The sequence below is a fragment of the Achroia grisella genome, unplaced genomic scaffold (assembly GCF_030625045.1).
Source record: "Achroia grisella isolate CSIRO2021 unplaced genomic scaffold, CSIRO_AGI_Agris_v1 utg918, whole genome shotgun sequence".
Classification (NCBI taxonomy): domain Eukaryota; kingdom Metazoa; phylum Arthropoda; class Insecta; order Lepidoptera; family Pyralidae; genus Achroia; species Achroia grisella.
In genome coordinates, this window is record NW_026713067.1 from 623,651 (window position 1) to 640,302 (window position 16,652).

Here is a 16,652-nt window from a genome sequence, read left to right on the forward strand (position 1 = left end):
ATCATATGTCTTAATCAAATAAATAAATAATCAAATATTTTCTTTTAATATGTAACTTTCATAACTTCATGTTAATATTAACACGTCTAAGTCAAAACTTAGCCCGTTTTTAAAAACAATAATTTAGTAGGATATTAATAAGTTGCAATTTTGTCATATTGAAATTAGACTGACATCATTCTGATTTTTCATCGTCATTAGCAAAACATTTAATGTGATAAGTGCATAGAAAATAAGGAATCCACTAATTGAATGGTGCACTCGCCTGCTCTAACAGTTTACGCTGGCGGGGCACCAGTGGAGAATGATAAGATAAACATGAGGTCAACTCAGTTAGACCAATGTGACAAATTTATCATGACGGTTTCCAGGGGGAACCGCGTGGTGGTCAACCTGACTTGGTACATTACTAGCAAGAGGATCATCAATCCACATTATATTTTTTATACAAACATTGCAATATAAAAGCGTCACGGGCTATCATTTATTTAGTAAAGTATTATCCATTCTGCATTTGTATGCATTTTCTGTAATTCCAATTTAAACACTGGTACTAACAATATTCGTCATAGGGCTAATAATACAGGTAACGAATACAAAGCTCCCATAGGGCCGCTTGCACACGGACCATTGTTTGTTCATTACTTATTTAGCGGCGGGTATGACGTATGGTGCCACTGTCAGAGGGCCCTAAGAATAGCGTGTCTTATATGTGATTATTATTAATTACTTTCTTTTGCTGTTTTAAAAGTACAGTAATTAATTTAACCAATATCTTCATACTTTAACATTAAATAGCTTATACGTAAAACTATTATAGATTCAGCGACAACATTACAGCAATTGGACTAAAATCGGCTACACGGGCATATTATATAAATTATCTCCCTTCCCTACTACTGCTCCGACGTTGCCTTTGATTTTAGTGTCATGATCATGTCATGTAAGCTATTTTGTATAATAATCATATAGAAGAGTCATAGAAAATTATAAAATAGGGGAAACGGTTTCGTCAATCGCTAATTGGTATTAAAGTTTCTTCAAATACTGAGTAGTGTTATCAGAATGTCAAACAAAATTAACAGAACATATTTATTATAATAATAAAAATAATAATTGTTCCGTCAAATGTAAAGTATTTTAAATGTAATAAAAAATAGTCCCAAAAGGAGTGTATATAGAAATTATTATTAATCTATGGTACTAGGTAATATTAAAAAAAAAACTTTCATTGTTTATATACTATTTAAATCAAATGAAACCATTTTGTTTTCAGAATAGATTCACGATTTAAATCCTAATAAGGAGAGCGTCCAATTTTATTGGACATTGGACGCTGGCATTCGGACTCCAAAATGATATTTACGTCATTATGGTGTTCTGTTTCTACGTCGCTCGTAAATAATTACGGAAACATTATTATACAATTCTATTGCATAAATTACTATATATATATCATCCTGATTATCTGGATGAATGGCGGTCTTCCACAGTGCGGTTTTCTAGAAACTTTTTGCCTCGCACAACCACATTGTGGAATCTCCTTCCAGCAATGGTATTTCCGAACCGATACGATATTGAAACCTTCAAGAAAAGAGCTTATTCCTTTTTAAAAGGCCGACAACGTACTTGCAATTCCCATGGTGTTGCGGGTGCTCATGGGCGGCGGTAATCACTTACCATCAGGTGAGCCGCATGCTCGTTTGTCCCCTGTGATATAAAAAAAAATAATAATGTAATATATACATATCACAGATAGAACAGAAAAATGCAGTGGCTACGAAAGTCTCCATCATCATCATACACACTGGTTACAATGCTTTTTAGAATATCCATTTTAAACAAAAATTGTATTTATTTACTACTGGTGTTTCCATACATAATAGAACAGAAATATTTGTCACACTTTTCATTTCCACAAATTGAACCTACAGTTGACAATGTTTCTATTTCAAATCTACACCATCAGTACAATTTAAAATTTAACGCTCTAACAAATAAATTTATAAGACGGAAGTACAAATAGGGGTTCCAATTTATGTTCTGCTTTGGAGCCCTAAATATAGATTAGGTCTACAAACAGAAGCTCCTCTTGTGGACACCAGACAACATAGGTACATATTAGCTATTTTAAACTACCGGTATGTAATTCTTGGTCTGTTTTCAGCCGGAGAATTACAGTGTAGACGATTTTTTTTATCCAACACAACATTTTTTCTCCTTTGTCACGCATAACATTTCGTCCGTTATTAAGAAATGTATAGAAAAAATACATAATCTTTCTTCAAATAAACTGAATATCATCAGAAGTAAGACGGTGTGCTAAATCGAAGCGGTTGGATTTGACTGTCGTACTGTGTACAGACAAGCAATACATAATTATACTTAACTATAGCTATAGCTCTATTCGTTTATCATAAAAATATGACAGACCCAAAACAATGATAGATTTTGATATGTTTGTCTGTAAGGTTTTGGGCGCTAAGCTCAGCGTAACCGTGCAGTTTTCGTTAATTTATTGTGGAAAGCTTCACATAAAATGTTGTGTTTGTTTTATTCCAATCGCTTTATAAATAAATAAGTTATACGAGATCGAGGGCTCAGTTAGTGATTTTAATAAATAAATAATATGTGTCTAATAATAATATAACAGAGATTTTAAATTTCGTCGATGACGTAGGTACAACTAGTTATATTAATATGTATCTATTTTTAGTAGATTAAATTACAATTAAATAGTTGCTCGGTCCAGGGATCGCTTACCTAGTACGAGCGCCATTTTAATTTGCCGCGGTGCCTCCAGCGGGATTATCTGTCTTTACATCCACAATATTAATAATATAACATTTAATATCAAGTTTTACGACCTGTGTTTAACGAGAACCACTATTTGTAGACGGTTAAAATATTAAATAAATATTCTTTGTTCTATACACATACACGTGTAGAATGAAAATATATTATTATGTTTTTTACAACTTACTTTGCTTACAGAAAGTTAGATTCTTACTAATGTTATAAACGCGAAAGTTTGTGAGTATGGATAGATGTATTTTACTCTTTCACGCAAAAACTACTGGCCAGAATTTGATAAAAAATTACAGTATTATAGCTTATACATCAGAATAATATACATATGCTATAGATGTCATGCGGGTGAAACGTGGGCACAGCTAGTGAGAATACTTTTTTTTCTTTAAGACCTCTTCGAATTTCAATTCAAAATGTTCGGATTCGAAAGACCTAGTCACGAAATATTCTAAATTTTTAAAATATTATGCAATAATGCGCTTTCTGTTGTATCGCATAAATTAGAGTGGGATTAAAAGGTTTTTGAATACATATCTATTATATGTATGTTATCTACTAAAAAAGATTTTGGCTAAGGTTTTATGGACATTCCGGTGGTAAATACCCGTCATCTATGGTAACGGTAGTGAGAAAAAAAAGAGGGATTTGTGAAAGGAAACAATATAGTGTACTATATCGTAAATGTCCTCTGCAAGTTATAGCTTTACAGATATCTATCAAAAATAATTTTCGTACGTGAATTGGTAGATATAGGTAAATAGCTATTTTTGCATTGTGTATGAAAATATGGATGTGAAAAAATGTAAAAAATATGGAAAACGATTAAATAAGACGTTAGCAATTATTCCCTTTAATCTAAGGTTGTAGTTTGAAGCGTGAAATACATTAAATTGCTTTCAGCAATAAGACCGCCTTATTGAAACTTATGCCTTTTCTTTCCTATATCTTACAAATAAAGTATATTCTATCTATCTATCTAAATTCAAGACTGGAACTATACCTACTATAATGCATATTGATACTGTAAGTTTGTTCAGTGTGCGTAAGTACGTCATCAGGGAAACTTAACAACAATAGCTAATTAGTGTAATGTACTTACAACCACGAATGATGTTTTTTTTTATATAATTGGAATGATAAACAAGGTAATGGTAAGCAATAACCGTCGCTTATATATATGAACAGCATTATGGACATCACATTATCATGTAACACCCACGATACCCCTAACTAAGATATCATGCCTCTTATTCAGTAATTTCACTGCCTAATTTGTACACTACAACCGAAACACAGTTTCATTTTTTCTCCTCTTTATCTTCTCCATTTCTTTTTGTTATTTTAGTTTTATTTCAAAGCAAGCTATTTGGCAGCTGAAAGAGGTAAACTGAGATACCCACGCAAGTGGCTTTTTACAGTCCACCACAGGTTTCTAGGTGATATTAAGAGAAATACTAAATATTGACTGATCATTTTATTTCAATAATTTCACGACTTATAAACAACTATCTGTCTTGTATTTATTATATTAGAATACAATATTTTGCCAGAACCATTTCATGGATTAGAGTATTAAATACAATTGGAAAGAACATTTAAAAATCCATCCAGCCTTGAGAAATAACTCTGGCAATTTACGATAACAATAAATATCTTAATAAGTAACAAATGTTTCAATAATTATTTATAATAATTTATTACACGCAATACATTTATAACGCATTATCAATTTAGTACCATTTACAATATAATTAACAAGTTTTTGGAAAGAATACTGTTGACAAAATATCATAATTATAGAAATGGGCAGGTGTAACTTTATGTCTAGTATTAAGTACCAGATTTTTGAACGATTATATGTATTTTACTTAATACTTAACATTACTGAACTTTTATTGAGAAAGTACAAGGTACGTGGAATTGCAGCTGTATTATTTGAAGTAAGTGGTTCAGTTTTGCCTGGTTTGCCTTTTCTCCCTTTCCTCGTGCATCGGCTCCATTTGTTCGGGCTCACTGCGGTCACTGCTTTCATTTGGGATCGTGATATCTGTCAATAATAATAAAATATTTAAAAAATACAATAAATACCTTATCAGAATTACCTAGGTAGTAGACCTATGCTACTAGTAGAACTACCAAATTCATAATTCTAAGGTGTAAAATTAAATAAAGTCAAGAAAAATTAAGGAAAATAATATCTCTGAACAATTTAAGGGAGCTTTTGTTATGGGTACTAAGACAACTTATAGAAATATTATACAAAATAATAATTTGAAAATATATACATAATAATATAACTGCCAGATAAATACGAACTATCATATTTATAATCACATTGTTAGATCGTTCTATGAATCGAACTTACGACCAAGTCAAGCGGAATGTTAAATCGCTAGACTGCCGTGGCCATAGTGCCTACACAGAATTTGAGTTTCTAGTACATAGCCAGTTTATTTATTCCTTGTTTCTTTAGCTTCGATAATTGTACTTTGTTTTTGAATTAAGTAAAATGATGTAAAACTGGTACTTTATTCGGGCAGTTGAATGTCTCTACAGCAAACTATATCTTCTTTATAGACATTTAATTTACTATTTATTTTCTTTATACTTATTACCTTATTGGTAATATTATTGACATAAACGTAAACAAGATATCGTAAGCAATATTTTTTACTTTATAAAACATATATTTTTATGTTTATAATGTTTTGAATATATCAGTAGATATATCAAAAGGAAGTTAATACGGAAACGTATTCATTTGCTCATAAATAAGCCAGCTGATATACTTTGTGAGCTCTAATATTAAGATATGAGATCAATGGAAATATATAATTCTGATATATTTTCGTAGGCGGTGGTAGTAACACCCCCTACCAAGTAACACTCAAAGGCTCGATGAGATATAAGCCTGAAGTGTAACTTTCATCACAAAGGCAATAATAAAAAAAAATCTTTCATCACATTATATTTCATGAGTTAACAAGCTGGTACCAAAGATGTTTGTGTTTATTAGATACAGTTCGTGGTATCGTGATACATTATGGAAACAAAACATTTATTCATGTAGAACATGTCATCATCATTTGTGTCTCGTAATCGTATCACTCACACACACACTTGCTCTAATGCTCATAAATTATAAATATCATTTATTTTATTTTATATACTTTGTCTTTCTCTAAACGTTCTTAAGGAGTAATATTCATTTATTTTCATTTGTTTTTATTTAAATTGTATACAATGCTCTGGAAGTGGGCGCAAATAACTGCAACACAGTTTTTGTAAACTAATGTAGTTGTTTACCTTTAACATGTTATTGTTAGGTATAACTTAGTTTTTGGTTTAAATAAATTCTTTAATTCTGTAATACACTCTATCTTCATATCAAATTTAATTATGATCTGTTCATTCGTTTAGTCATAAGAAACTAATAAACTGACAGACTGACAGATACACTTTCGAATTTACACTATTAGTATTATTATTCCTAAGTACCATAGATATATGCAATTGTAGGCAAGAAATTAGAAAATACGTCACATGTTTATCAGAATTTTTTAGTTTAGATGCCTAATTATATTTTATTTTCAACATAATATACTTATTATAAGGAAATATCAAACGAAACTTCTTGAGTTTTATTTTCTTGTCTCGCCGAGTAGTATTTGTAAGCAGTATTTTCGCTAACAGTGGATTACAGTAGAAGTTCCCCGGAACGGCAACGATGTATCACTCTTTATGTATATTGCAGTATACCAGTATGTATGCCAGTTGCAACGATAAGCCTAGGTTGGCCGCCTGCATATTTGCAATTTTCTAATACATAAAAATAGATTATGGAATTAATAAATTATAATATTACCATCATCTTCGCTCTTAAAAGACCGTCCCACGCGAGGTCCAAACCACATTCCATTGGTGTCTGAGCGGCGAACATGCAGCGGTTCTACGACGGGCTCCCGGAACAGTGATAAGTCACTGCGTCCAACTCGCGGGAAAGCATATAACTGTCGCTTCTCTATTGGTTCGTATTCTATAACATATGATACTCTGTATTAGTGTGAATAATAAAAAAAATATACTTATTCATACAGATTTATTACAGACACTTATACGTCGAAATGCCTTTTGAAATAAGATTGGACATGATTGTAAATATTCAGATTTATGTTTACTATGCAACAAACATCATCATATAGGTAGGTTCCTCAAAGGGTTAATATTGCAATCATGTATACTACATGTATATATAGATCTTACGATAGAATAAAATAGATTTATATTTATAATATTATAGTAGGTATATGTACTCTAATACTTATATCATAAAGATGTAAAGTTTGTGAGGTTGTAGAGGTAATCTCTGAATCTACTGAACTGTTTTTCAAAAAACTGTAGGATATCCCATTTATCCAGTAAAGCCTAACATATAGGCTATATAACAGCAAGCTACGACCAATATCAATAATACGAGCAGAGCTGCAATGGAAAATGTAGTGTAAACGGGAGAAACGTGATGCAGACGAAGTTGGGCGGGTCAGTTAGTATAACATATATAAAAAGGATCTTTTTGTAGTTAGGCAAGGTATGTAGTTTTTAGAACTTGTAATTGTTGTATTAAATAAAAAGATTAGTGTACAACGGTGCTGTGTCAGTAAAGAAAAAATAATTTGTGGTAAATTTAATTCTTATGGGATTATCTTAGTGGACAATGGATTGTACTAGAGTGAAGAGTTTCTATGTCTCCAGGTATCAAAATTGCGATCATTATGGACGATTCATCATGAGATTGTAATTAATTTTAACATACCTTCATGCCTCCAACTTTATCAAGATAATATATGGTAACGTAATTTAAACCTTAGTAACAAGTTACAAAGTGCAGTTTTATTTGTTATTAAATGAAGTTAATTTAATCATAATAAGAATCTGCTCAATAATTTCGTAATGTGCTCCGCCGTTTTGAGGCTTTGATCAGATATATATATACATATAGGCGGGTCTGTTGTTGATCAAAGTTATTGATGTTGTTACGTCGCTTATCCGCGAGAAAATGTGTTATGAAAAATATAAAGTAGTTATGTATATACATCGGTATAAGAATAAATTAATATTTAAATGATCTGTGTGAAAAAGAAAATGTGTTAAGGAGTAATAAGTAAAAGAAAAACTAAATATTTTTTAATTTATAAATTAGACACCCATTAAGTATAAGACCTCTATTGCAACTGACAAAAAGAGTTGAAAGGCCTGAATATATCTTCATAAATTGTAGAGCAACCATCTTGATCACATCTGTTTTTAAACTGACATCATAATTGGTCTGATGTCACAGAGAAATACACAGGCACGTAAAACTTATAACTGCCCCATTTTATATCAGGCGACCCTAAGTTAGTGGGTTAATACTAAGTTAGTGAGAATACAAATTATTTATAGACGAAGGACAGGAAAATGGTGATTACTGTCTTACCTAAGTACAACTCGTTGTGTGGAACTTGCCAGGTGTGTCTTCCAGCTCTGCCAACTCTTGGGAATGGATACAAGTTGAGAACTCCATCACGGCGCAATTTCGCGCTGTTGTCTGTTAACATTAAAATAAACTCTTGACAATACAGCGCTATCTTAGCTAGCGAAATTTCAGGAAAGCATAACATCTAAATCCTATATACATAATAAATATAGTATGTGTATATTGATATACATACAGTTATATCGGTACGGAAATCGTAAGAAAAATTGTTGTTATAACATAAATTTCAATATCAATAAAATGTCACATTCGAAGCTAAAACCCTTGATAACACTCGACGGTTGTAAACGAAACTACCTCTAAATACCATATCCATATATATATGAGTTGTGTAGAACTGACGAAAATAGTAATTAATCTAGTCATCAGTAGATCAACATAAAATTCCTTGTAAACTCGGAACAGGTCGCAGTACAATGACTAAATAAGAATACATATTACCGTAGCACTCTCGCATTCTAGCATTTGGTGACTACTACAACTCAAGAACTCGATAAAATTATTTAAAAATTGTTTCAACTCATTCGGTACGTTACTGAGATAGGTACGTGAGATTATAATTTTATTTTAAAAAATAAGAAGAGTTGCAATGATTGTGCAAACCTGAAACAACCCGTCAATTAATACGATTTGCTTGAAAAAAAGAATTGTAGATGCACGTCGCCGTCGGTCGTAGTATGTCTACAAATAGACTGACAAATGTGTAACCGCCTCTGTGTACAATGGAAATCTACCCTCATAGATTTCAATCAAAGTTTCCGCCCTTTAAGAAACAAACGTGTCCGTCGGGCAAATTCTGTTCGGCGCCATCTCAAGACTTTTCGATCACAAATTTATTCAAAAACAATAGAAAGGTTATTTGTATTACTAAGTAGTTTTTTTTATATATTATCTACTTTTAGAAAGAACTCCACATGTAAAAAATCTGCTATATTTGCTAAGAAGTATAATAAAATAGTGTACTATGGAATAGGAACCTCTTTTTCATGAATAGTAAACAAGAAAAAGGTATAGTTAGTTAGTATAGGTCTATATACATGATTAGCAAAACGAACATCAGGTCTTCAAGTGATGCCTGTGATACTCACACAGTGTTACACCTAAGGACTAAGTAGATAATGAATGGTATGGAATCTTATAATTGCACCGCCACACTCACCCTTTTAATCGCAAAATTTCACAAAGCAGGCTGTTTGACGACAGTAACAGTGGTATCCTCAGAAACGACTTTGCACAAGGTTAACTACGGTAAAAAAAACTCTTTTTAAAAACTGCCTTGCCTTAACTCATCAGTTCACACCACGGTGAGTAGGGATAAACTATTAATAAATACCTACTCTATAACTTGGGGAAAGTACATACAATTATTGTCTGAAATATTTGTAATAAACAAAGTTTAGTGTCAAACTAATTGACCACTAATTTGTACTTAATTGTCTCAAATTAAATTAAATTATAATAGTATCCACATCGTCTCTGAATACTCTAGAAGAAATATGTAATTTGTAGTTCATTAATGTAATATTTAGTTGTAATAAAAATTAAAAGTAATTATTTAATAATATACCCTGAGTTTCCTGCATATGAATATATTGTACATATATTCATATACAGGAAACTTCTTATTTGATAAAGAATAATTTGTGTAGTACCTATGTACTCTGTAGTTTAACTCTCTTGTAAAAATTGAAATAAGACTAATCAGGAAATTGTGGTAATAATTACTATTATGAAGATAAAACCATACCCATTAGTAATGTACGGTAATATATACTTGGAATGATTGTGAGTAACTAAGTAGGTATCTCATGACCAATTTTTCTCCAACATTCATAATCAAGGTGTTCCGAAATGTGCTAATATTTATTCTTGTAACGAGAAATCCATGCCCAGTGGTAATGTAATTAATTATATAATTTATAATGATCACAAAACTATGTTTTAAACAATTTTTCCTTGACATATTTTTTGTTATAACTTAAATTTCCTCGTTTATGGCCGTAAAATGAACACTTTCCATTCCGTACCTCTTACTGAATGAACAGGGATAAAACTAACTGCTGGTGCTGATATACTTTTTCAACTTCCGTTTTCATTCAGTACGTCTTCTTCTTCTTCTACAATTAGTTGGAATAAAATATTCCCTGTGTCTACCAGTGTTAATGCTACCTACATACTAAATATCAGAATCATTGACTAAGATTCTATAGCGTAAAATAAACAAACACCGCTTTGCATTTATAATTTTAATCAGGATGGTACATCTATGTGTATATTCTTCTCCCTACAGGGAGCCGGTAGGACATCACCACAGAAACGTAATCAATCATGTATCTCTAATTTTATGGTAGTACATTTTAAATAACGTCCTACTTGACCTTTACTAGTTACATCGCGGCTTCACCTATTGAGAGGTACTGAGTTGATCTTTAATTTAATTTCCTTAATATCACATTTTTGTTCAGACGAACGAAAAATAATTATCTCAGATGATCCTTTGCAATCTGTTTATCATACCTTTGTAATTTTTTTAATTTTCACTTGTGAAACCATAGTCAAATCAATCATATGACTTATTTCTCGAAGATAATACGTAGGGACAAGTTTATAATGTATAATTTAAAATTTACTGAAATACTAGCCTGTGTTTAGAGCATACAATTCTAGTCCTTTGTTTTGATTTTTTTTTTAATTCGAAACCAAGGACTAATTGTAGTAGTTGTATGCATATAACACGTAAACCACGTCCTTATAAGCAAACATGCATTATACAAAATAAGAAATCATTGTAGGACATTTTATCCGCTTATGAACGTCAAGTTTTTTATCAATATTATATTTTTTCCCTACCGTCCAGTTCAATATACAGATTCAATTCAAACGATCTGGCAGTTTATTTACATACGCTTATACAGGTGTCTATGTCCAAGATTAAATTAAAATACCGTTTATCACACTCGTATACAGCTCGTGTCAACTAAAACAGCATACAAAGGAAGCTGCTTAATGGCTGATAAGCATATGTGTGACGTAGATGTCCACTTTATACAAATTAAACCTCAGTAAAAATTAATACTTATCATATTTATTACCTAAATTAACGAGTTGTAAGCTACACAAAACTTACCATGCAGAGTTACCGCTGGCCACGTTTATAATCAGTTTGTCTTCAATTATTTACCTAAAATCTGTATAATCCTCACGTCTAATCTTTCTACACATCAAATATTTACATTGCACATGTAGCTAACCGCCGGTGTTTCTCTGGTTTCAAAATCAGATCATATTATTCTGTTCTACCCAATTATTTTTTAAATACGCATATATGTAGTTAGCTTAAAAAAATATTTGAATTGAAAGATATCATAAAATAGTGTAGATATTATTTAAATGTATTACGGAATTTTGATTTGTTATCAACGGCGTCTCATTCCATTATGCTCCATATAATTATACTTCTTTTGCGTAACTAAATGTATATTAACTATGCCATTTTTGGACTATACTAATCTATATTGATATGTTCGTTAGTTATGAAATAAAATTGTCTTCACAATACATAGGTAAAACTACCAATAAAGATAATATTGAAAAGGTAATGTTTTAAAAAAGGTATATGAAAATCATCTATGTAACCTATTTCAGGTAGCAAGCAGTTGCTTTGTTGCTGCGTTGTAATTGTTGGATATAAGCTAGTGAAATTACAGGATATGAAGGTATGACTTAACCCTCTAGGATTGCGACATAGCACTGGTCACGTGATGATATAGTATTCCTATGCTGTCAGGTATAAGGACAACATAATATGCCATTGCAGTTATATAAATAAAAAAAAATTACTTACGATAGGCACTCGCGACTGCAGATGTGAGTAGGACCAACGCGGCCACCAATCTTACTGAAGACTGCATGGTTCCTGTACAGAAAATATTATTACATAATTAAGACTTACGTTTTTTAAACTTATACTGTTACTAGTAGTTAGTAGAAGTTTCTGGAAATTATTTCTTTGTGCCTATGTGTTGCCTGTGTTGTAATGATGGTGAAAATGATTATGTGTTGTCGAAATGCTAATTTATTGTAGTGTCCTAGGATCGAACCCCTGTCTATCGAAAAGCAAAGTGAGCGTACGCTAAACCACTAGGTACTTATTTCGTTTGTATTTTCCTCATACATTCATCAATATAATGGTTCTATAAATATCATCTATTGAAAAAGTATTACTTGCACTGAGTATATTATCTACTCGTATATATACATATATTAATTTAATTTTTGTTTAATTCCTCTCACTCATACAGCCCACTAATCTATCGACCACATTTTAATTCTCGACTGAAAAAATCGCACTTATATTAATTTATAATAGCGTTTCTTATGTAGTATATTTGGTATAAGTATATTACGTACGTATATATGGAAATATATTAGAACACATGCGTGTAACTTAACAATAAGTGGGCGTATAAGCATTAATGTAATCATAAATCTTGAATTTTGATCACTATCAACGGAGAAACTTAAATCTACGGATTATAGATAAAGCCAAATCGTTTATACTACTGAATGTTTAAACATCTAATATTTTGCCTTTAATATTATACGAAAACTATATGCGCATTAACAAGTATGGTTAACCTTTAGGGAAATAAATAGTTAATGAGAAATATTTATAAGTAGATAATAATGACTTACTACTAGTGTATTTACGTATATTTTGCTCTATTATGGATATATTTTATAGATAACTAGCTGATCCGCAAACGTTGTATTGCTATATAAGTTGAAATCGCTTTTAAAAAATAGGGGTTGATGCTAGAAGGGTGAAAATTTAGGGTTGTATTTATTTTTCAATCCTAAATAATAATAAAATGAAAATAAAATATTATGTCGAAAAAATAAAAAAAATATATTTAGGGGTATCCCTTACCACTTAGGGGTATGAAAAATAGATAGTAGCCGATTCTCAGACCTACTGAATATGCATATAAAATTTCATAAAAATCTATCAAGCCGTTTGGGAGGTGTATGGTAATTAACATTGTGACACGAGAATTTTAAATAGATATAAGATGTAAAAAAGAAGAGACACTTATAAATTCTTTATGCCAGAACAGTCAGTCATCAGAGTTAAGACGGCGATATTTGTTCAAGTGAAGAAAGAAATTATTTCTTTACTGATTATTCAGACCAATAAAATTTTATTCCTTCTTAACGTTTCCTCAAATTGTCTCCATCTGAGCATCAAATATTTAAACTTTCGTCGCCAAAAGAGGGGAGGTATATGTTTGTATGTGTGTATCTGTAAGATGGTGTTTGCATAAAAATTGACCGATATGATGAGTTTTTTTTTTGTTTGATAGCTAATTTTATCAAGATTATTTAAGTCTACAGGAGGTTCTCGTTACTTCGGCAATGGCACTCGTAGATTACACCATGTAATTTTTAGTGGCTAAGAATCTGGATGGTCTTTTAAAGATTTTTCCACAAGATAAAAAATATTTACAGGAGTTAGAAGTAACTTCATAAAATTTGGACAAATTTCTCTTACATGTTTTATTCCGAAGTGATGATGAAGTCGGTTAAAATTGGAATAAAATTATAACTTCCTTTACAGTTGAAGGTATGTCATTTGAATAAAATAAGGGATAAGTTTAGATTTAATTTCTTACACGAAAACTGGAGTAACCAACTAATATAAGACGTTTTGAAGAATACTGTTGTTTTTAATGAAGTTTCAAGGAGTCTTAAGAGTTGCTGGTCATAAAATATAGTTTTTACAATACCTGTTATCATCAAAATATGCCGTCAGCTTGTGAGGCATTAAAATTGTAATAAAAAAACTACGGTCATTTATCAATATTTTCTAAGATAGTTTATTAGTTGTTTACTAACATAATATGGATGGAATCCGAAATAAATAGATAAATAATATAATAATAATAATAGCTTTAGAGCCCCTTTCTTTATTTTTTACCTGTTTTTCGCGAAACTGTTACATATAGATCAATGCTATCTCTAAATATGCGTCCCGACCTATCATGTCACCCTAATATAGGTAGATACAAGTAGGCCAGTGCAGTCATTAACAAAGAACCTGTCTTACGGCCCCTTAATTATCTAATTAGTCCGTTTGTTTATTTTGCTGTCCGTCATAGTCTCATTACATTAACTAAATGTGTAATTTACATTATTAAAGAATTATTTTTATTATATTATAATAAGAATCAAAATAGCCGGTAACAGAGAGTCTTCTTAAATTACATTAGGCACAATAAATATATATATATGAAGCTAGCGATTTTAAATCTTGTTTTACCAAATAAATTAAAATTGCTTTAAAAATAGGGATTGATATAAGGATGAATAATAATACATAGTAGTCGATTTTCAGACAGAATATGCATATTTCATTATAAAATTTCATTAAAATCGATCAAGCCGTTTCTGAGGAGTATGGTAACTAACATTGTGACACGAGAATTTTATATATAAGATTAAGTTATAACAGGAAAAAAATAATGATTGTTAGATACAATATTTTTTCTGTGATACATATCGGTACATATATATATATGTATACATAACTAATTAACTAATTGTCGAAACCATATTTAGGAAACCTAATGAAGGTATACATTTAATAAGAACAGAATCACAAGTTTGTTTCTGGGAGTTATTTAATGAGGATCGGAACTGATCTTTAAGGAAAATATAATAGTTTCTCTGTATCCAATATAGGGAGAGACAGTTTAACGAAATTCTGCTTTAATGAGCCAATTTTAAGGCATATATGACAAAGTCTCTACGTATCACCGCAGGATTTGGTTGGTTTGCCAGGGGAGACTATCAGTTTGAGGCTACAAATATATTCTACAGTTGACCGCTTTTTATTGTTATTTTATAGTATGCGACATTTACCACCATACACATCATTAATCCTTCGAGCCGTTTCTGCAGCAAGTGCCATGGCGGAACTCGTAAATGTAAATGACGCGATATTTTAAGTTTTCCATTTTGTAAGCTGAGTGACCCAAAGAAAAAACCAAGCACATGTATCACGGTTTTCGAAAAACAAAATGAGTGAATAGCCGTATAAATTTGAAATTGAAATTTCTAGGAGATATTTAATTCACAAAACGCTAATTTCATATTTAAGAACCTAATATATTTGATAAAAAAAACTTATTCATAATATGTATAATGTTTTTTACTCAATAAAAGTTTTATAATTAATTTTATAGTTAAATTTTTTTAATAACAAAAATCAGTGGTTTTTTATAAATTTTCAGATAAATCATTTTGTTTTTGTATCTATATTATATAAAAAATCATTTTTTAATAATGACTATTTTGAGGCAAAGATATTGTACAGTTACCGCTGTTTGTTGTTATTTTATAGTATACTCTATATACATTTACTCAGAAATTAAATATTGCAAATCCTCAACCAACAAGAAAAAAATAGTTAGTAAGTAATTCACAAACGGTTGATAAACCTTAAATTTTTTAATATTCTTTTTATAAATTTTCAGATAAAACATTTTGTTTTTGTATCTATTTTATATAAAAAAACATTTTTTAATAATGTTTTAAAAAGGCTCGCTATCAAGAGCTTGAACCTATTCAACCTACTTATAAATTACTCTTTTTAATCAATTTAAAAAGTAACGCAATGTTTTTATTATGTTTATTTATTTATTTATTATACATTTATTAACAAAAGTATGCACTCAAAAAACAATAACAACAAAAAATTATAATGTTGATATTGTTTTTTATAAATTTCATAACAATTTTTAAATTATCCTCACTATAAAAATAGAAACAAAAAATCAACATGCAATATTCACTACATTGATTGAAAGAATATTGTTCTTCTTGTTATGAATATTGTTGCTTAGAGTGATTTACTGCACTGTGAAAAGAGCATATTGCGACATCAAATATTAGTCAGTCAATTTCTTAAGATTACTCGTAGTTATTAGTAGTTGGTTATTGTTATAATAAATTAATGTTTTATTTTTTATACTATTTAAATGTAGGAAATAATTATTGAAAAAAGACTTTAATTAATTTTCGGTTATATAAATATTTTAATAACATAAAGGATTCCCTGATTTATTGTACAGTAAATAATTGATTAACTATTGATTTAAATTTATGTACATGCAATATTATAAATAAAAATAATGTATTATATTAATATTTATAATAAATTATATTTTATTAATCATATCAATATGAATTAATCAAAAATATAGGCAACATTACACTAGCGTTGTAACACTCACCTTTGCTCTCC

The 16,652-nt window shown here is 30.3% G+C and overlaps 1 protein-coding gene across 1 annotated transcript; it reads right to left on the reverse strand.

Annotated features, from left to right (window-relative positions):
* Positions 1–4,439: 4,439 nt before the first annotated feature.
* LOC131854015 (CAPA peptides-like) lies at positions 4,440–16,652 on the reverse strand. The gene is made up of 5 exons (XM_059205138.1): positions 16,642–16,652; positions 12,192–12,263; positions 8,288–8,398; positions 6,677–6,847; positions 4,440–4,858 (listed from the first exon to the last, which is right to left on the reverse strand). The coding sequence occupies exons 2-5, from the start codon at positions 12,256–12,258 to the stop codon at positions 4,761–4,763; spliced, it is 447 nt and encodes a 148-aa protein (XP_059061121.1). The 5' UTR covers positions 12,259–12,263; positions 16,642–16,652; the 3' UTR covers positions 4,440–4,760.